We start from the raw sequence: 23365 nt of genomic DNA, 5'->3' as shown, positions 1-23365 counted from the left end.
TTCCTCGACTATGAAACGGCTAGGTGTCTAGAATATATATATTCACTGCCCTTCATCACATGAAATTAAAATTAATAACTGTTCCTCCTGTGCTACATAATGGTACTGAAACATGTGTTGCCTTGTCAATGAATGATATTAAATGTGTACCCTAACTTGGACTTTTCACCTTTATTATATGTCCATGTATAAAAAAAAAAATTCAGCTTCTTAATGTGAGTCCCAGGCTTAATTTTAGATAAACCGTTATCTTCGCCAAGATTGTTTTGTTTTTTTAGACTTGGACCTTAAATATGGAAATTCCTGGTAGGCTTACACTTCTTTTCTCGTAACTCGATACTGAGTGGGGATGGAAGTTAGAAGGTGATAATTTCCTAGCTTTTCCTTGATCACCAGTTAAATACATAATATGTACATATACAATATAAACACTTTGGCACTAACAATTTACCATTACCTGACAGAAAAGGTTGAAATATGATAGGGATAAACATAATCAATTGGAAGATACGAGGTTTTCATAACAGATCAAAAGTGGTTTTCAAATGTGTGTTTTACTTATTTGACATTTTCTATACTTTCCATTGCCTGGACATGTACGAGGTTTTGACAACAAAAAGATAATAGATTTTTGCTTTTGAAAGAATAAAAAAGTGAAAATCGCCAAAACTGCACATACAGGTTTTCTTAGTTCAGAGCCAAGTCTTTCATCACGCCTGAACGATTGCTACCAACCACTTCGGCCTGTAAACTTCACTCCCTGCGGACTTACTATCAGATTATGGGGTGGATGGGCTGTAATAATGAAATGGAGCCGTCTGAGTGGGGATGAAAGTTAGAAGGTGAAAATTTCATTCCGGTGATGACAGACAAAAATCCCTGCTCCAGAGGCACTTATTCAGATCATTCACTTGGCTTGGCTAGGTTTTTAACGTGTTAATATACCTCTATGGTTTTGAACACGAAGTCCGGCTTCCGATAAGATTGGGGATCTGACTCGGGACATGAAATACCTAAATATAAGGACAATTTAAAAATTTCGAAAATTACGACCAAAAAATAATAAAAATAATGGTGAGGGGAGGTTAATAAATTTTGACTGCGTCCTTAAACATATATACACTTAATCTATAACTAAATAATAAATAGTTTGACGCAATTTTAGATGGGGTGGTCTAAAATAAAATAAAATTAAAAATATAAAATTAATTAATACCCCAGAGGTTAGGAGGAAGGGTAGGAGGGTTGGCCCCAGCCCACAGAAAAGTTATATTAGAAAAGTTTAAAAGTTATAAGAATTACCAATTATATTTAGAACCTTGGTGTGACCAGACGGAGGCCGGGGGAGAGGGGAGGCCGGGGGAGAGGGGAGGCCAAAGATGATTCACTGCAACTGTTCGGAAGGGTGCACTACTCCAAAGTATACCTGCAGAAAGCATGAGATGGAATGCACTAGTGCATGTGGGCATTTCAACTTATTTTTTTGCTTGTATCCAATTAAGGTTCAAGCACACTGTCCTGGGCACACACCTCAGCTATCTGGTCTGTCTGTCCAGGACAGTGGGTTAGTTGTTAGTTGTTAGTTGGTTAGTGGTTAGTGAGATAGAAGAAGGTGTAGTAGCCTTACACCTAACCATTGAGCCGATAAGAACTCGCTCTGGGTTAGAGCCGGTACCGGGCTGCGAACCCTGTACCTACCAGCCTGTTGTCCGATGGCTTAACCACTGTGCCACCGAGGCCGATATGTGGGCATTGCCAAGATGGCAACTGATAATATGACAAATGAGCCATGATAGAAAAGGATGATGAAAAAGATTGCGTCTGAGAAGCAATAAGATAGGATATTATGTGTCATGACGTCCGTGCTTAATCCTTGAGTTGTGCCTTGATTACGACATTGATGACGTCTTGACGCCAGTACAAATGCAAAGTCCATTCCAGGAACTACTGTTATTTGGAAAACATAAATAAAAATAGCATTAATTATAACATCAGGTTAAAACAAACTTGCAATTTGATGGTTATCAATCAGATTTTTGACAGTTTTTTGCTGGCGGCCATCGTGTTTTTTAATGTCATTTTTTAAACACTTTCCCATGTGTCAAAATTGTCCAACTTTTGATATGTTGTTCTCCACATCGAATAATACAATAAACGATCATAAAACGTTTTGTTGCAATTTGTTTGAGGTTAGGTGGTATATTGACCCATCTAATCTGACATCATCACAATTTGGCAAAGTACACACAATGACGACACGTAGTTTAAAGCATTTGCATTTACGTCTTTCTAGTTTCAGTCTTAAACTTGTAATAAAATGGTAGTTTAATGCATTTCATTATAGATTTGTTTTACAGAATATATAGAACTTTGGGTTTTCAAAATTATCTGTGAACCGTGAATAAAATACAAAGTTAAAACAATACTCAGAACAGTAAAGCAGTTTACATCGTTTTTATATACATGGACATGTAGCCGATGTAGGCTATATTGAAAATAAAGGCTTTTAAAAACCCCAAATAGCTGGGGTAATAAATAGAATAACAAACTTGGTACCAGTTATTATGAAATTATGTCCCGAGTGAAATAATTTTCTCTTGTCACGAGCTTTAGCTGGTAACTCATTTATTTATATCACCCTTGAGCAGTCTTGTATGGAAATATCACTTGATATAGGCTGCATTCCGGAGGTGAGCTATCTTTGATTTTATAAACAAGAAATTATTTTGTATATATCTTCCCTGAACAGTTATGGAAATATCACTTGGGTTGAGTTGCTTTCCAGTGGCAAGCTGACATTGATATTATAAACGTGAAATGGATTTTGTATGTATGAAGAGTTTAGGTGCAAAACGCGATATATCCATTTTTTTCATTTTCAGTAAAAGTTATTTTTTTAATTGGCGTATATCGCGTTTTTATTTTTAAAAAACGGGATTTACCCAATACAATTTCATAAGGATTAATCGCGTTTTGTGGAAAATCAGCGGGCCTACGATTAGTCCTTACTGATATACAATAATGGCTTTAACTAAAAAAACAGAAAGAAAATGGTTAATATCGCGTTTTGCACCTGAACTCTTCATATATTCCTGTTCCACCAGCCTTAAGGCCAATATCTTAACCAAGGTTCTACATTTTATTATGACTGATTTTTTTTGGTCCTTGTTTCTATTGTGAACAGGTAAAAACTGCATACATCAATTTCCTGAACCACTGCTATGTGGACACAGAGGTAGAAATGAAGGAAGTCTACACCAGCAAACACATGTGGACTCTGTTTGAAAATTTCCTTGTTGACATGGCGATGGTTAGTAATTCATTCATATTACTGTTAAATATTTTTAAAATATCCTCGTTGACATGGCGATGGTTAGTAATTCAGTCATATTATTGTTAAATATTTGAAAACTTCTTCATTTTCATGGTGATGGTTAGTAATTCAGTCATATTACTGTTAAATATTTTAAAAACATCCTCGTTGACAAAGCGATGGTTAGTAATTCAGTCATATTATTGTTAAATATTTGAAAACTTCCACGTTGACATGGTGATGGTTAGTAATTCAGTCATATTATTGTTAAATATTTTAAAAACATTCTCGTTGACATGGCGATGGTTAGTAATTCAGTCATATTATTGTTAAATATTTGAAAACTTCCTCGTTGTCATGGCGATGGTTAGTAATTCAGTCATATTATTGTTAAATATTTGAAAACTTCCACCTTGACATGATGATGGTTAGTAATTTAGTCATATTATTGTTAAATATTTGAAAACTTCCTCGTTGACTGGTGATGGTTAGTAATTCAGTCATATTACTGTTAAATATTCTAAAACTTCATCGTTGACATGGCGATGGTTAGTAATTCAGTCATATTTACTGTTAAATGTATAGACCCTTGTTATTGTTAATTAGTTTTGGCTATTACAGTATCTTTTAAACCATTAAAATACATGTTATTTATACTGAATTAAATTATCAATTCTAATGTTTATAGTAGCTTCAAATACATTTTATGCAATAAAGTATATGTTGATGGTCTAGTTGAATGCTTGAATTTACAAAATCAAGTACCTGTTAAAATGAATTTTGAACCTTTAACTTTCAGACTTAAAGAACACTTTGATATATAGTAAAACCCTTCCAAATCGGAGTAAAAAGTCCAGTTTTAAGGGGTATCTGTTTTAGAAAGGTCCTGTTCTATACTGATATTTAAAAAGAGACAATGAAACATTTCCAGTTTTAAAGGAGTTTTGAATATGTCAACAGTTTTGTCATTCAGATTTCATTGAACATATTAATAATAATAAGCTTGCCTGGTAATAAAACATGAAAATGTCCAGTTAACTCAAGATGTTTTCAAGGATGTTTTTGTTTTTACCTTACAGGTTTGCACATCAACTCACGACCGAAAGCATGCTGATGAGGTAATGGAGGAGTATATTACCATAACGATTATGAACATCATCTCCATGTTCTTCAGCTCACCTTTCTCCGACCAGACCACTTCTGTACAGGTGAGTGTGTTACTTGTTTTATTGTCCATACTGGTGTGTCAGTTATTTTATTGTACATGTTGGTGAGTTTGTCAGTTGTTTTATTGTCTGTACAGGTGAGTGTGTCAGTTGTTTTATTGTCTGTACAGGTGAGTGTGTCAGTTGTTTTATTGTCCATATTGTTTAGTTTGTCAGTTGTTTTATTGTCCATATTGTTTAGTTTGTCAGTTGTTTTATTGTCCATATTGTTTAGTTTGTCAGTTGTTTTATTGTCCATATTGTTTAGTTTGTCAGTTGTTTATTGTCCATATTGTTTAGTTTGTTAGTTGTTTTATTGTCCATATTGTTTAGTTTGTCAGTTGTTTTATTGTCCATATTGTTTAGTTTGTCAGTTGTTTTATTGTCCATATTGTTTAGTTTGTCAGTTGTTTTATTGTCCATATTGTTTAGTTTGTCAGTTGTTTTATTGTCCATATTGTTTAGTTTGTCAGTTGTTTATTGTCCATATTGTTTAGTTTGTCAGTTGTTTTATTGTCCATATTGTTTAGTTTGTCAGTTGTTTTATTGTCCATATTGTTTAGTTTGTCAGTTGTTTTATTGTCCATATTGTTTAGTTTGTCAGTTGTTTTATTGTCCATATTGTTTAGTTTGTCAGTTGTTTTATTGTCCATATTGTTTAGTTTGTCAGTTGTTTATTGTCCATATTGTTTAGTTTGTCAGTTGTTTTATTGTCCATATTGTTTAGTTTGTCAGTTGTTTTATTGTCCATACTGGTGAGAGAACTATAACAGTCCAGGGCCCATGCTTATAAAACTTTTAGAGTCTTGGACTGAAATCTTTAAAAACGTCACACTCATGCAGATTGTATGGCATTGCCATGATGTTGAAGTCTTAGAGTCTTGAGTCTAGACTCGAAATGTTTTATAAGCATGGGGCCAAGTGATTGATTCAGACCACACCCATACACATGACTTGTTTTAAACCATATCCATATGTGTGACTTGTTTCAAACCATCCATACACATGACTTGTTTCAAACCATCCATACACATGACTTGTTTCAAACCACATCTGTAAATGTCATTTGTTTCAAACCATATCTATGCAACTGGGTGACTTGTTTCAAACCAGGGACGGGATTTAGCTTAGTCGGTTGAGTGCTCACTTGAGGTGCTTGCATTGCAGGATCGAACCACCCTGGTGGATTCATTCAACTGATTGGGGGTTTTCTCATTCCAACCAGTGCACAGCAACTGGTCAGAGTCTGTGGTATGTGCTTTCCTATGGGATGTACATATAAAAGATCCATTGGTACATTAGGAAAAATGTAGTGGGTTTCCTCTGATAACTATGTGTCAGAATTGCCCAATATTTGACATCCAATAGCCAATAATTATTAATCAATGTGCTCTAGTGGTGTCGTTAAACCAAACAAACTTGTTCAAATCACTTCTGTGGTGTCGTTAAACCAAACAAACTTGTTCAAATCACTTCTGTACATGTACTTCTGTACTTGTGACTTGTGTCAGATCATTCTGTACTTGTGACTTGTGTCAGATCACTTCTGTACTTGTTTCAGATCACTTCTGTACTTGTGACTTGTTTTAAATTACTTCTGTACATGTGACTTGTGTCAAATCACTTCTGTACTTGTGACTTGTTTCAAACCACATCCATACATGTGGGTGATTTTTTTTTTTTTGGATATTTCAGGCCAACCAGCCCGTGTTTGTGCGCCTTCTACAAGGAGCGTTCCGTGTGTCCCACTGTTCATGGCTGTCAGGAACACAGCGATATCACGTGGAGACCTGCATCAAAACTCTGTCTGAGAGCGGTAACAGTTTATCTTCATCGTCAGTCTGTAGATACGGTGGATATTTAGCCTTTAAAAATGGAAACTTTTTTCTGCATTTTTTGTCCAGTGGCATTTTTGTCTGCCCCACAGATATGACCTGATTACTATTAATGGAAGCTCATGTGACTGCTTTTTGACCGGTAGAAATACAGGAAGGAAATGGTTTATTTAACGACGCACTCAACACATTTTTATTTACGGTTATATGGTGTCGGTAAAAATACAGATGTATTTACATTATGTAATAAATACAGGATTTGTCACAAGTGGGTTTTTTTTCAATATGTCAAATATCAACCAAGTCTATGTTAATCAGTATTTGTCGAGCCTCTGCCACCAGACGAGTATTTTTGGTCATCCTAATGTTTATTGTAGCTCATATTTCATTTTACTTTCTAATATAAATTTGTTCATATGTATGAAATTATGTGAAGAAGAAATACAGTTTGTCTACTACAAATGCAGGGATAACAACAAACACATTGCATGTACAAACACTGACATTTTAAGCAAGATTCTTTAATGTGTAATTTTAGTCGTTAAAAATACTTTGTTTGTCAGCAAACATGTTACAATGGCAGTGAACTCAGGACAGTTTCTTTAAAGATGAATCTTCCTTTCATTTCCAGCCAAGAGTCGCGGTGTGGCTATCCCTGTAGACCTGGACAGTCAGGTGAACACCATCTTCGAGAAGACGCAGATAGTGATGAAACACACAAACAAGTGGATGTCTGGGGCTCGGATTAATCGCCGCGAGTCCGGGATTGATGCCTCTAAAGATTCAAAGAACATTATTGAAGGCTTACAGGTTTGTAGTCAGTTTTATTTCTTGATATTTGTAAAATATTTATTTTAAATCGTGTTGAACATTCATATTTAATGAAAGTCTAAGATATTTTTAAGGAAATATTTGCCAACAGTGATTCTGAGGACTTTGAAGAAGATGATTGGGTTCATTTGTTGTCGAGGTTTCTTGTGAAAATTAACTTTGTAAAAGTTTCGTAAGCAATGACATCATAAATCGTGATGTATACGGTTTCTTAAAACAAAATTAAGTGCTACGGTTACTATCAATTTTTAGTAGGGTTATTAGGCTTACTAGGATGTCACCTAAAAATATTATATACAACAAAAATGTGTTATTTTAATTGTTTCCTTAGAATTTGAGGTTGATAAATATGGGTTAAAAATTACAAATTTCTCTTTGGAAACTTGGTTTTGTGAGGATGTTTTCTGATTGTAAAGCTGATTGTAAAGCTGAATGCAAAGAAGTTGATCACAAGCAACTATTGCATACAAGTTATAATGCATGCATGTTTATGGAGAAGGAAAAGATGTGTCACATGTAAGTGTTTTGCAAGTTGCTCTTTATAATAAATTGGACTGGACATGAAAAATACTATCTTAAAGTCGTAAGATGTTGGATTTATTATGCTAAAGTGAAGAAGAAAAAAGCTAATGCCTTAAGCTGCAGTGGACCCATCACAACCAGTTAACCACAAAGGCTGTCTGTGGACCCATCACAACCAGTTAACCACAAAGGCTGTCTGTGGACCCATCACAACCAGTTAACCACAAAGGCTGTCTGTGGACCCATCACAACCAGTTAACCACAAAGGCTGTCTGTGGACCCATCACAACCAGTTAACCACAAAGGCTGTCTGTGGACCCATCACAACCAGTTAACCACAAAGGCTGTCTGTGGACCCATCACAACCAGCTAACCACAAAGGCTGTCGGTGGACCCATCACAACCAGTTAACCACAAAGGCTGTCGGTGGACCCATCACAACCAGTTAACCACAAAGGCTGTCTGTGGACCCATCACAACCAGTTAACCACAAAGGCTGTCTGTGGACCCATCACAACCAGTTAACCACAAAGGCTGTCGGTGGACCCATCACAACCAGTTAACCACAAAGGCTGTCTGTGGGACAATGCATATTATAAAAGATCCTTTGTTGGTAATACAAAAATGAAGAAGGTTCCTCTGAAGACTACATGTTATCATTTTATTGATTAGGAAAAAGTCAAAAGTATGGACAACAGTCAGAGCCTATATAAGTGCTCACAATTACAAATATTCGGCATCCAGTTGTGTTGTTCAACAAAACAAACTTTAATGTATTGTTGTACAAGTCTCAAATTAATGCAAAATCAATTTATTACTTTAATATTTGTGCATTGATAAAAATAAAATGGTTACATCTTTAGGCAACACACTACCATTTTTTGTGCCCTTACTTACTATACCAGGTTAATATAGTCCGGTTTAGGAAATAGTTCCTCCATTTTTATCAGCTGTGTTAACCAAGTGATTATTGAAAGTAATGTTAACTAGTAAGGTGTTGTTGAACGTTAAGGGGTGGTGAAATATATAAGAATAGCGTTCATATCCTGACTTACATTGGGGTTTTTAGTACTGCAGATATTCAGAATAGCTCATTTGTGTTACAAATAAAAATACTTGACAGAGAGGCAAATTTGCAGAACTCTCTTTTTATAGTAGCTCACGATAACAGCGGACATTTTGTTTAGTATCACATCACAATTCACTACCCAAGTTTCAGAGACATTAAATAGTAGTTGCTAATCAATTTTCAATTGACTTGAAATATCTCTAATCAAGATTTTGAAAACAAAATGTTCCCAGGATAATTTGGAAGTCTGTTTCATTCTGCTTTTTGTCCTCAATGTTTCAGATTTCTGGACATGATGTTGTGCAGGTTAAATGGAGTTATTAGGAGCATGTCTTTTACAAATGTGGTCTTCAAAAAGCAATAAGCAAAGAAATAAAATTATCATTTTGTCATAATGAAAATATTTCAATACTTCATTTGTTTTGACATCTTAGGTCATAATATACAAGTTCTTAAGTATGAAGTCCTAAAGATGCTACACATTTCAGCTTTGGTGGAGCAGTCTGCTCAAACAGCCATCTCTTTTAACAGAGATGTCAACCATTATGAATTTGGCAGAATCATTACAAATTTAAAACATAGATTACGCTATTACGATTGTCTTGTTCGAAATTCCGATTTTTAGAGATTTGGTGTCAATTCATATTTTGGAAGGCACAAATGTTGTTAACACCAGAGAAATGGAACTTTTTCCCTCTTTACCATCAATAATCATAGATTGTTTTCCTGCCTTGTTCTTTAAACTTATGGATTCCAAATAGGGAGCATAGCAAGCGTGGCAATATAGAATAAACCAGTCTAGTAATCGGTCTTCCGAACAGCCCTGATGTTTGCCGATTGGGTACGGCTTTGAACTTGACTTCACCAAAATGTTAAAAACTTACTACTGAGCCATCACTGATAACATTCCTATTTTGGGGGGTGGAATTCCTATTTTTGAAGGCCTGGATTCCTATGACACTCCAACTAGGGTTGGCATCTCTGTTTTAAGCAATCACTTGTCTTTTGTGGCTACGTGAATATATTCTATAAAGTGAGTTAAGATTACACCAGTAATAAAATACTTATAGTAAGTTTCCACTTGTGTTTGAAGGTAACATTTTGTTACATGGTTTGGATGATTAACACATAACAAACTACTGCTGGAAGCCATGATGACTGGTCTGCTTCCTTCCCTAAAACAAAGAACAGTTTCATTGCAAATGGATACATTTGATAAAGACATGCTCTTTTTATTTTTATTTCTGTACATCTAGCTGTTACTTTATGTAGTATTACATACTCCCTCGCTTTAACCATTCTGTAAATAGTCATCATACATGTATTATGTACAACCCATTATTCTGTGCTCTGAGATTCTTGCAGTTTACTGGAATATACGTAAAGGGCATACATGTGTATTTTGCTTAAATCAATCAATGTGACAAACAATATATACTGAGAATTACAATAACATAATATATGTGGCTTATGAATGGCAAAAATAATCAAGACCTACATGTATTAATAAGTAATAGTATTATGCATTAGCATTTTGAGGTTGAATGAGGAGAAAAAATGCTAACATTAAATTTTAAGAAAATGTAATAATATGTCAAAAAATTAAAATGTACATCATTATTAATTGCCTGTTTTGAGGGCTATGTTTGTTTTTTAACAGAGAATAGTGAATGTTTTTCTTTTGTGGGAACAAACTTGTTTTGATAGTATTTTCTGTTCAAACTAATAAAAATCATGTAGTATTAATATTTACCTAGTAGTAATTTTATTATTATTTTAAGTTTTTCCTTTATTTTTATTTTATTTTTTTACCATATATAGAACTCATTTTTAATCCTTTAGTGTTATAGAAATAATTATAAAATTCAAAGAACACAAAAAAATTTGTTGTTGTTTTTTCTTAAAATAATAATTTTAACAGTTATTTAAATTAGTGGGTTTTTTAAAGTTCTTTTTGCAAAACCACAACTACATGTAGTATAGAACATATATATACTACTCAAAAGAATTTAAGGGTCAAAAATTTATAACCAAATAAGTTTCAGAGTGTATTAGAATGATGATGTAAACTACACCAAAAATTTAATTTATTGTTCCATATTTACAAAAAAACACAAATAAACGTCACTGTATACAAGAAAGTCACATGACATGCTGTCAAAGTTGAAGGTTGTCAAACATGGATTTTACACATTAGAACATTCGTTTAATAGTGTGTGAATAGTGTGTTGATCAGACGTCTGAAGAACTCTTGGGGAATGGCCTGCCACTCTGCCATAAGAAGTTGACCCAGATCATGAAGGTTGGCCGGAGGGCCATGGTTATCCCGAACTCTCCTGCCTAATTTGTCCCAGGCGTGCTCTATTGGGGCCAAGTCAGGCGAATATGCTGGCCAATCCATCCTGGCGATACCTTGTTGTCTGAGAAAGTCCGTTACCACCCTGGCGCGGTGGGGTCTGGCATTGTCATCCTGCAGAACTGCCCCGCCGCCAATCTGCTGAAGGCCTGGGAGAACCAACGGCCGGATAATCTCATTCAGATAGCGGATTCCATTCAGAATGCCATCCACCACATAGAGGGGGGTTCTGTGGTGGATAGAGATGCCGCCCCACACCATGACGCTGCCACCACCGAACCGGTGACGTTGTCTAACGTTAACGTCAGCGAAGCGCTCCCCAGGACATCTGTAGACACGAACCCGACCGTCGTTGAACTGGAGACTAAACCTGGACTCATCAGTGAACACGTTGCCACCGCAGATGAAGCGTGCACCAGTGACGTCTAGCCGTTCTGTGACGTGGTAGGAGTGGTGGTCAAACAGCCTGGCGAAGGCAGCGTAGATTATTGGCTCTCAGACGATTGCGTATGGTTTGATCAGACACTCGAGTTCCAGTCGCAGTCTGCAGATTGTCACGTAATCGGCGTGCAGTGGTTGTGCGTTGGCGTAGAGCCATATTGGTGATGTAGCGGTCCTCTCTATTTGTAGTGCTTCGGGGTCTTCCCGAACGTGGACGATTTCGAACAGAATTCGTTGCTTGGTACCGTTGCCACAGTCGGCCAACGACACTCTGACTGACACCAAGTCTCAGAGCAACATTTCTTTGTGTATTGCCATCCTGAAGCCAAGCAATAGCCCTTCCTCGATCTTCGATAGTCAGTTGACGTCGTACCATTGTCGAATTTGGAGTGTGCACCGTACACGAACGCAAGCTCCAATTATACGGAAATTCAGCATTGGGAACATGGAATACACATGCAAAGCATGCAAATGAAGCGCTTTGTGAAAAAGCAAGTTATGGGCACTTAGCAGACCTTTCTCTTTCGCCCTAATTTACGTGCAAATGTAAGCATGTTTTCGCCATTAGAACTAGTCGACAGTGTCAATGACAGTGGATTTTAATTCATTTATGGGTTGCTTAGACCCACTTTCGTCAAAATGGAACAATACCATGCGTGACATTATGGTCTAGCTAATATAATTGACATTCAGAAAATAATGTCGAAAATATCGTCTGACCCTTAAATTCTTTTGAGTAGTATATATATATACGCTGAATTTTAGTACTAAATGGACAGAGTTATAAAATCCAAGTATTATTAATTTGTATCTCGTCAAAGTGTTTCGAAACATGTAACTCGAACGTATTTTACATTGCTTGCAATTAACTTATGAGTCACGGAGCAATCAGTTTTATGTTAACATATGTCAGAGAGCAATCAATTTCGATGATGCTTATTTCTTTGAATGGTATGGCTGTGGTATCTGGGTAAACACCTAGGAGAAGCCGATCCTATATCTTTAAATTGTTAACACACACATATATGGTATTGCCATGTGATATCATAAATAATGCATGATGTTCTCATCATTGTGTACATGTTGAATTTTGTACTTTTGTCATTATATATCAACATTTGCTTGTAATTATCCTTGTTATGCTGTAATGTATTCGTAAAAATGTTTGTCATCGTAATAAAATAAACACAATGGGGGAAATATCAATTGAAGTTATCATACCAGCATTTGAAATTACCTGGCTGTATCAATTGAAGGTATCATGCCAGCATTTGAAATTACCTGACTGGATCAATTGAAGGTATCATGCCAGCATTTAAAATTACCTGGCTGTATCAATTGAAGGTATCATACCAGCATTTGAAATTACCTGGCTGTATCAATTGAAGGTATCATACCAGCATTTGAAATTACCTGGCTGTATCAATTGAAGGTATCATATCAGCATTTGAAATTACCTGGCTGTATCAATTGAAGGTATCATGCCAGCATTTGAAATTACCTGGCTGTATCAATTTAAGGTGTCATGCCAGCATTTGAAATTACCTAGCTGTATCAAATGAAGGTATCATGCCAGCATTTGAAATTTCCTAGCTGTATCAATTGAAGGTATCATGCCAGCATTTGAAATTTCCTAGCTGTATCAATTGAAGGTATCATGCCAGCATTTGAAATTACCTAGCTGTATCAATTAAAGGTATCATGCCAGCATTTAAAATTACCTAGCTGTATCAATTATAGATGAGATAATTACATTCTGTATTTCATTTATAGGAATCTACGATATCCACATGCATTCTAAAATCTTGGTTAAAATAGGAAAATCTGTTATTAAAATATTTTTAAAATATTCAAATAGAAAACCCCAAAGATGACTTAAAGCTCCACTAAAGATTTTATTAATCATAATTTCATTTATATAAAATTCATCTTGTCTATCTGTTTTGAGTGAAATACTTATAGAAATATTTCTAAATTGCTATGATCGTTTTCTGTTGGTATTGAAATGTACAACTCTACTAGAGGTTGCAATAATAACAATAATTATATTTGTGTTTTGAGTTATGTTAAAGAGAGAATTATGTAAAAGTGAGATACTGCTTTTAATCAATTAATTTCACTTACATCAATATCAAGACCTATTGTTACATGCTTAATACTTGATGTATTATTCTACAGGACATTGTGTCCACCTTGGAGGACCAGTTGCGTCCCTTGGTTCAAGCGGAGCTCTCTGTTTTAGTTGATGTGTTACATCGACCAGAGCTTCTTTTCCCACCAGGGACTGATGCACGTAAAAAGTGCGAAAGTGGTGGATTTTTGTCAAGGTAAATTATTAAAAAAAATTGTAATACTTTGTGTGTTCATTGAATTAGGTTTTACTTTGCAAAGAAATTTTTGTGTGTGTGCGTATGTTATAAGGTTTTGTTAACTTACTTTGAAGTGCCAAATACAATATAGTTCACACATTTTGTACTAAGTTTTCGTTTTTATAGACTTATTTCATCATTTCCAAATAAATAATTAAAATAGGTAACAGGCTTCCATTTATAATGAAGGATAACTTTGAAATTTGTACATCATGAATGGAATTTTATTATAATTGCTGTTACGGATCTTAATCAGTTTTTTGTTGTAATAATTATGAAGCAGCAGCAGTAGTAGTAGTTATGATTGACTTTGTATTAAAAGAGACGGTTAGTTGGTTGATATGTAAGAGTAGTTTTGATTGGTTGATTCAGACTGATCCAGCACACTAAGAAGCTGTTGGAGGAGAAGGAGGAGAAGCTGTGTATTAAAGTCCTCCAGACCCTCAAGGAGATGATGACCATCGACATCGAGTACGGAGACAAGGTCAGTACCCACCCCATGTCATATCGATTGTGTGTCACACGTGACATATCATGCCCTGTGTGATATCTATAAAATAGTTTTATTTAGTGTTCCCTCAAACCTGTGCTATGTAGGCAGCATGTTAAAGTGTGATCTCTAAGAATCTCCAAACACAAGAGAATGTTTTAAAATTATTCATGTCAATTTGGATGCTTATATTAAATTGTTTTTGAGATTAGTAAGATTCCAGTATGGATGGTCATTATTTATAAGCATGGGTACCATTATAGACAGGATAGATATATCACCACAATTAAATAAATATATATTATATATTACACATCTGTTATAACACAAGTAAATCATTACTCTTATAAATTATAAAGTTGTATATTAATACTATTGTGTTAAAAAAAAGAAGAAGCAGAATATACACATCATTAAATTTAAATAATTATGAGTAAGAAATTGAAATTCACAACAAATGTCTGATATTTTAATTAACATGCATGACAGGGTGTTTTGTGTACTAATGCAATGAATATACCATCCCCACCTTTCACTATCCATTTGATGTTCTGGCCACATAAACACAGACACACCCCATGCACACACCAACACTCCACAACACAAAACACGTCATATTATGGAAGTGCTATTTTTATGTGAAAACATGATTAGACTAATATCTTTGGTATTGGTCAAGAGAGCAGAAATGTTTTCACTTTCAACCACAAAACACTGTATTATGAAGTGCTATTTTTATTTGAAAATGTTAGACTGGTGTAATATCAGTGGTATTAGTCAGAAAAATCATCAGTTATAAAAGTGGGTGTCATTGTTGGTATTAAAATATGTATAATAGTTTAGCAATAAAAAAAAATTAATATACCAGTAATTTTTTGTGTTTTACTAATTTTCTTGCATCAAAACACAGCAAGGAAAGATCATTAAAATAATGAATGCAAAAAAAAACACCCACCAATCCATCAAAATAATGTAAGGCCTGTTCCAGAATTGATCTTTTGGTTGGGGTGTGCAGGAAGCATTTTTTTTTTTTATATCTAATCAACACCCCCAAAAATTTAAAATCATTTAAATATATAAGGGGAAAGGTATGGCAGACCTACTAGGTACAAAATAATAGTCCCCCCTGAACCATCCTGACCCCCCAGCCATGTAACAGTTGTGGAATAGTGATGGTAAGGAAAAATAATAACAAGATGTTTGTACTAATTTCTTGTTGTGAGGAAATGTGATAAACGTTCAGGACGAATTGGTGAGGAATAGATGGGGTGGTTAGAAAATCATAAATCTATGGTTGGCTTAGCCTTCCTTCCTCTGTGTCGTCCTGAATTAGAAGATGACTTTGGCTGCTCGTTGATCACTAATATGTACTGACCGTCCTCACACTGTTTATTCCTGCTTGCAACTCAAGGTGGACATAAAGGCAATGAGTAGAAAGGAACTTGAGAACCACCGCAGGGTAAGAGGCAGCCACACCACTTTGATGTTGTTCTGTTGTTGTTGTTTTTCTTAACATCTAGTAACAGGCATTAATGGAGACTCGCCCCATACCAACTCACCAGTTGGCCAAACTATGGGGTCCATTTGAGTGAAAGGATTGGCCAGTACACATCATTACTTAGTCAATTTGCCCATCATCTAGTCAACTAATCTATCATTTAGTTAGCTCACCTCATAATATTTTACCATTCATATCCTCTGGCAGCTTGCCATAGGCAAATAACTCATCATCTTGCCAGCTGTGCCCATCATCTAGGCAACTAACATTGTCTAGTCCACTGTGCCCATCATCTAGGCAACTGACATTATCTAGTCCGATATGCCCATCATCTAGGCAACTAACATTATCTAGTCCGCTGTGCCCATCATATAGGCAACTAACATTATGTAGTCAGCTGTGCCCATCATCTAGGCAACTAAAATTATCTAGACAGCTGTGCCCATTATCTAGGCAACTAACATTAACTAGACAGCTGTGCTCATCATCTAGGCAACTAACATTATCTAGTCCGCTGTGCCCATTATCTTGGCAACTAAAATTATCTAGACAGCTGTGCCCATTATCTAGGCAACTAACATTATCTAGTCCGATGTGCCCATTATCTAGACTGCTGTGCCCATCATCTAGGCAACTAACATGATCTAGTCCGTTGTGCCCATCATTTAGGCATCTAACATTAACTAGACAGCTGTGCCCATCATCTAGGCAACTAACATTATCTAGTCTGATGTGCCTATCATCTAGGCATCTAACATTATCTAGTCCGATATGCCCATCATCTAGGCAACTAACATTATCTAGTCCGCTGTGCCCATCATTTAGGCATCTAACATTAACTAGACAGCTGTGCCCATCATCTAGGCAACTAACATTATCTAGTCCGATGTGCCCATCATCTAGGCATCTAACATTATCTAGTCTGCTGTGCCCATTATCTTGGCAACTAACATTATCTAGTCCGCTGTGCCCATCATATAGGCAACTAACATTATGTAGTCAGCTGTGCCCATCATCTAGGCAACTAACATTATCTAGACAGCTGTGCCCATCATCTAGGCAACTAACATTATCTAGACAGCTGTGCCCATTATCTAGGCATCTAACATTAACTAGACAGCTGTGCCCATCATCTAGGCAACTAACATTATCTAGACAGCTGTGCCCATCATCTAGGCAACTAACATTAACTAGACAGCTATGCACATCATCTAGGCAACTAACATTATCTAGACAGCTATGCCCATCATCTAGGCAACTAACATTATCTAGTCCGTTGTGCCCATCATCTAGGCAACTAACATATCTAGACAGCTGTGCTCATCATCTAGACAACTAACATTATCTAGAAAGCTGTGCCCATCATCTAGGCAACTAACATTAACTAGACAGCTATGCACATCATCTAGGCAACTAACATTATCTAGACAGCTATGCCCATCATCTAGGCAACTAACATTATCTAGTCCGTTGTGCCCATCATCTAGGCAACTAACATATCTAGACAGCTGTGCTCATCATCTAGACAACTAACATTATCTAGAAAGCTGTGCCCATCATCTAGGCAACTAACATTAACTAGACAGCTATGCACATCATCTAGGCAACTAACATTATCTAGACAGCTATGCCCATCATCTAGGCAACTAACATTATCTAGTCCGTTGTGCCCATCATCTAGGCAACTAACATATCTAGACAGCTGTGCTCATCATCTAGACAACTAACATTATCTAGAAAGCTGTGCCCATCATCTAGGCAACTAACATTAACTAGACAGCTATGCACATCATCTAGGCAACTAACATTATCTAGACAGCTATGCCCATCATCTAGGCAACTAACATTATCTAGTCCGTTGTGCCCATCATCTAGGCAACTAACATATCTAGACAGCTGTGCTCATCATCTAGACAACTAACATTATCTAGAAAGCTGTGCCCATCATCTAGGCAACTAACATTATCTAGACAGCTGTGCCCATCATCTAGGCAACTAACATTGTCTATTTCACTGTGCCCATCATCTAGGCAACTGACATTATCTAGTCCGATGTGCCCATCATCTAGGCAACTAACATTATCTAGACTGCTGTGCCCATCATCTAGGCAACTAACATGATCTAGTCCGTTGTGCCCATCATCTAGGCAACTAACATTATCTAGTCCGCTGTGCCCATCATTTAGGCATCTAACATTAACTAGACAGCTGTGCCCATCATCTAGGCAACTAACATTATCTAGTCTGATGTGTCTATCATCTAGGCATCTAACATTATCTAGTCTGCTGTGCCCATTATCTTGGCAACTAACATTATCTAGTCCACTGTGCCATCATATAGGCAACTAACATTATGTAGTCAGCTGTGCCAATCATCTAGGCAACTAACATTATCTAGACAGCTGTGCCCATCATCTAGGCAACTAACATTAACTAGACAGCTGTGGCCATCATCTAGGCAACTAACATTATCTAGTCCGCTGTGCCCATTATCTAGGCAACTAAAATTATCTAGACAGCTGTGCCCATTATCTAGGCAACTAACATTAACTAGACAGCTGTGCTCATCATCTAGGCAACTAACATTATCTAGAAAGCTGTGCCCATCATCTAGGCAACTAACATTATCTAGACAGCTGTGCCCATCATCTAGGCAACTAACATTATCTAGACAGCTGTGCCCATCATCTAGGCAACTAACATTATCTAGACAGCTGTGCCCATCATCTAGGCAACTAACATTATCTAGACAGCTGTGCCCATCATCTAGGTAACTAACATTAACTAGACAGCTGTGCCCATCATCTAGGCAACTAACATTATCTAGACAGCTGTGCCCATTATCTAGGCAACTAACATTAACTAGACAGCTGTGCCCATTATCTAGGCAACTAACATTAACTAGACAGCTGTGCTCATCATCTAGGCAACTAAAATGATCTAGTCTGCTGTGCCCATTATCTAGGCAACTAACATTATCTAGTCCGCTGTGCCCATCATCTAGGCAACTAACATTATCTAGACAGCTGTGCCCATCATCTAGGTAATTAAATTATCTAGACAGCTCTGCCCATTATCTAGGCAACTAACATTATCTAGACATCTGTGCCCATCATCTGGACAACTTAACTCATCCATCTACTCAACACATTCCATTGTCTAGTCAATGTTTGCCATGATTAATCAACTAGCTCCACATGACCTGCTACTCTTGCTCATTTATCTCGTTCTATCACCACATCTTGTTAGTTCACAAAATCATTTTGTCTACCAGCCCGATTATCATGTACATTTTTACCCTTATTCAGTCATTTTGCCCAATCATTTAGTCAGCTTGGCCTGATTATATCGAATATATATTTCTATTTTTGTTTTTGCTGGAGTGTGTGTGTGTGTGTGTGTGTGTCATTTAGTCAGCTTGGCATGATTATGTCAAATATATATTTCTATTTTGTGTGTGTGTGTGTGCGTGCGTGCGTGTGTGTGTGTGTGCGTGTGTTTGTGTGTGTTTAAAAGATAACATAAAAGTTGACCATATTGGTACTGAATTAATATATATTTCTATTTTTGTTTTTGCTGGTGTGTGTGTGTGTTTCTTCTTTTAAAATATAACAAACAAGTTGACTATATTGGCACTGAATTGATGCAATAATTGGCCAAGCTGACTAGATGATAAGGTAAAGAGGCCAACATAAGGATAAGGGTGAGTTGGTATGGGGTTTATTTAAAAAGTACATCAAGTAAACTCAGAGTTTGTCTTGATATTGTGTTAGGAGTCTGTTTATTATGCATTGTTTTTGCTTGATAGTGAATACTATCAGTGTTATTTTTCTATGTAGATCATTTACTAGAGATTTTTCTGCATGTAAATCATTCATGGAGACACATTAATATAGTATTTAAATCTTGAACAGTTGGATGGATTGTTTTTAACGTTAGTTCTGTTAATATGACTGTTAAACTATGTGTTAAAAATCGTCAACCATTTCTCTGCAAAATTAATTGTAAAAAATCATATTTGAAGGAAATATGAACAAGTAAATGCCATTTGTATGTTGGTAATGATAACGTTTGGTATAATAAAGGCAATCAATCTTTTTAATGACACCTCAACGGCATACTGTGGATATCACATAAATTGGTAATGGCAACTACATGTATGACACATGGTCTTGGGCATTAGAGAAGAAACTTGCTTCTTCCATATGAGCATCAAGGTCTTTCATTTTCACTGACAACGTGCACGTAGCCACTGAGCATGAGATAGAACTGGAAGTAATTTTGATTGTTCCACTGATGGCAACAGAAGCCCCCAAACAACTGCAGCTCAGCCAAGCACTGCATGCGCCACTCTATTGTTTACAGTGATGAAAAAACCTCTGTCTGTTTCCATTATTTTTGCATTTACCATAATAACGGATGTATTTTTCATGCTTGGGTGTCGTTACATATCTATTCTATTCTACCTCTGTCTGTGGATTTGCCCAGAATTGCTGTGTTTAGTGCCACCTGAAAACTATCCTTGTTCTTTGATGAAAAGCTAACAAAAACTCTGGTTTACAAAATGCTCTAAAGATTTCTTTATTTCTGGTCCATCATAAAAAAAAATTATGTATATAAATTTTACCTAAATGGATGCATTTTTTACTTAAACATAGACCATGCATGAAACATACTCTGTTGTATTTTGAGTAATATTTTGCTGCATCACTCATTTATTGGCTGTCTAAAATGCCCTTTATGCTTCCCTTGTCTAATGTAGTGGGGGTGGGGGTAAGTTTCATATATGTATATAAAGTGGGTAACATATTTTCTTGTGCAATTATTGCTTTCTTTTTTATCTTTTTATGTGCGGTGTATATAAACACATATATCCCACACTCAAACCATTTTTGCTGTAAATTCACTTAGTGAGTGCATCCATTTATCTGAATTTTCTTATTATAAGTATTATGAATCCTGTTTATTAAGAATGTAAATGTACCACTAGACCAGATGTATGTTGTTTTTTAATGTTGTTTGCATTTGTAGAAGTGTTTACATTGTAATGAATGTGGTTTAGGTAATTATCTTTTCTGTTCTCTATCGTGATGGGGTTTTTTTATATTGTATCATGCATATATATATTTATTTTGTTATCTTGTGCATTTAAATTTTGGGTTCTGAAGTTGTTGGGGTTTTTTTTTTTTTTTTTGACTTAATTTATGTTTAATTGTCATTATAGGGTATAGTTTTTATTCACCTGCTAGAACCTTTGGCGTAATACATTTTGTTTAGCTTCAAATTAGAATTATTTTGTGCTACTTTTTTCAAATGTTTTATGATCCATTTATGTATTTTTTATCTTAAGACCATATTTATTTCTGCCCCAAATATCATTAATAAAATGTACATTTTGACATTGAGAATGTTAAAGTTTGTTTTAATATAGTATTATTATTGTCATCTTGAGCATTTTGTTTAATTTTATTGATTTAACCATTAATTTTATTTGATACATATGTGCTGATTGTTACAGTATATTATGTGAAAATTTAATCAAAAGTTTAACTTTACCTGTTTAAGCTTTAATGACCTTTTAATCTTGTTTAACATAATATATTTTATTCATAACTTTGTGAACTATGCAAATTAAGTCATCCGTTTTTTTACAATAGCTTATTTATTAACAAGATTTTTGTAAACACTTGCATGTTTGTAGTCTATTTTTGGAAGCCCCAGACACCAAATAAAAACTCATCTTTTTATAGCAGTCAGTTACTAAAACTAATATTAATATACTGGGAGCTAGTCTGTTTGGCATTTGTCTAAAGCATAACACATAGAGATAAACTGTAAAACAAACATTTAAAGACATCAAAGTTAAAGTTTGTTTTGTTTAATGACACCACTAGAGCGCATTGATTTATTAATCATCGGCTATTGGATGTTAAACGTGGTTATTTTGACTTATAGTTTTAAAGACAACAAGTGATAACACAGGTACATGTGTGTATCTGGGGACAAAGAAATTATTGGAAGAAATTAAATAACAATTAAAACATAAGAAAAATCGTGACATATTTATAACTAAAGATGTTTTATTACCATCAGATGTTGTTTATAATTTTAGGGAGAAGCACTGCGACAGAATCTTCTGACACGTTACTACGGGCGTTCAAATCCACGTAACCATAGAGACAATGCGGGAGATGGCCGTACCAGTGTTAATCCAGGCAGCGTGATTCTGTCTCGGGCCGAGATGACGCTCCATGATGTACAGGTCAGTTTGGTTGTTTTGTTTAGCAACACCACTAGAGCACATTGATTCATTCGGTAATTGCAACATACAGTCTTAGAGAGGAATCCTGCTGCATTTTCCCATTAGTAGCAAAGGATCTTTTATATGCACTATCCCACAGACAGGATAACACATACCACAGCCTTTGATCCTTTGATATACCAGTTGTGGTGTACTGGCTGGAACGAGAAATAGCCTAATGGGCCCACCGATTCTAAACCAACTGTGCATCAAGCTAGCCCTTTATCCTGCCCCTGTACAGGTCAGTGTTAAGCAGAGGTTATGATTTTTGCGGCTTACCGTTAGTCAACATGTCATGGATTGCATGCTAAAGTGAAACTGAATTTTATTTAATGACACCACTAGAACACATTGATTTATTCATTGTAGGATATTGGATGTCAAGCATTTGATAATTCTGACATATATTGTTAGAGGAAATGTGCTATAGTTTTTAAAATGGCAGCAAGCGGTCTTTTATATGCACTTTTTCCACGGACAGGATAGCAGTACAGTAATTGATATGCCATTTGTTGGGTACTAATTGAGAAAATAAAACCCAATCAGAAAATAGGCCCACTGAGGGTTTTGATCCTACGTCGAAAGTACCTCAGGTGAGATCTCCATTATTTTAACGGGATCCTGCATCACCTACCCCCCCCCCCCCCCCCCCATTCTGTTAGTGTATATGTAAGAAGTCATATTCATTGGTGACTTGGAACCTTAACTTTAATTTTTCATTTTCATTATTACATTGAACTCTATGGCTCTCTCTGTTTCTCTCTCTGTGTCTCTGTCTATCTGTCTCTCTGTCTCTCAATATAATTTATGTCTCTCTCTCTCTCTCTCTCTTTTTCCAGTAGATACATATTTGATTAAATAATGTGTTTTTTTCAATCGTCATTTTACCATCAGTGCCACTTGGACCGAGAAGGTGCGACAGATTTAATTGTGGACCTTATTATCAGAAACTCGTCCAACCGAATATTCCTGGAGACAGTGGAGCTCGGGATAGCCTTATTAGAGGGTGGCAACAACACTATACAGGTAACCTCTCGTTTACCTGCAGACACGATTGTTTTCCGTTTTAAAATGGATTTCTGCTTGTTAAATATTCTGTTACCGATTTTTATTTTCCGCTTGTTATAATTATTGA

The 23365-nt window shown here is 35.8% G+C and overlaps 1 protein-coding gene across 10 annotated transcripts in view; it reads left to right on the top strand.

The window, feature by feature from the left end:
* Positions 1-23365, top strand: part of LOC121367544 (inositol 1,4,5-trisphosphate receptor type 1-like) — a 150958-nt gene that overhangs the window by 97523 nt on the left and 30070 nt on the right. For 8 of the 10 annotated variants that reach the window (XM_041491792.1, XM_041491793.1, XM_041491791.1 and 5 more), the window contains 9 exons: positions 3185-3310; positions 4393-4521; positions 6214-6334; positions 6985-7163; positions 13751-13899; positions 14314-14425; positions 15843-15890; positions 22042-22191; positions 23125-23256. In XM_041491792.1, the coding sequence (XP_041347726.1) occupies positions 3185-3310; positions 4393-4521; positions 6214-6334; positions 6985-7163; positions 13751-13899; positions 14314-14425; positions 15843-15890; positions 22042-22191; positions 23125-23256 (1146 nt within the window). The remainder of the gene's footprint in view (positions 1-3184; positions 3311-4392; positions 4522-6213; positions 6335-6984; positions 7164-13750; positions 13900-14313; positions 14426-15842; positions 15891-22041; positions 22192-23124; positions 23257-23365) is intronic. The other 2 variants (XM_041491794.1, XM_041491788.1) reach the window with 1 other exon arrangement.

The sequence above is a fragment of the Gigantopelta aegis genome, chromosome 3 (assembly GCF_016097555.1).
Source record: "Gigantopelta aegis isolate Gae_Host chromosome 3, Gae_host_genome, whole genome shotgun sequence".
NCBI lineage: Eukaryota > Metazoa > Mollusca > Gastropoda > Neomphalida > Peltospiridae > Gigantopelta > Gigantopelta aegis.
The sequence above is the reverse complement of the archived record's forward strand: the minus strand, read 5'-3'. Positions and strand labels throughout refer to the sequence as shown.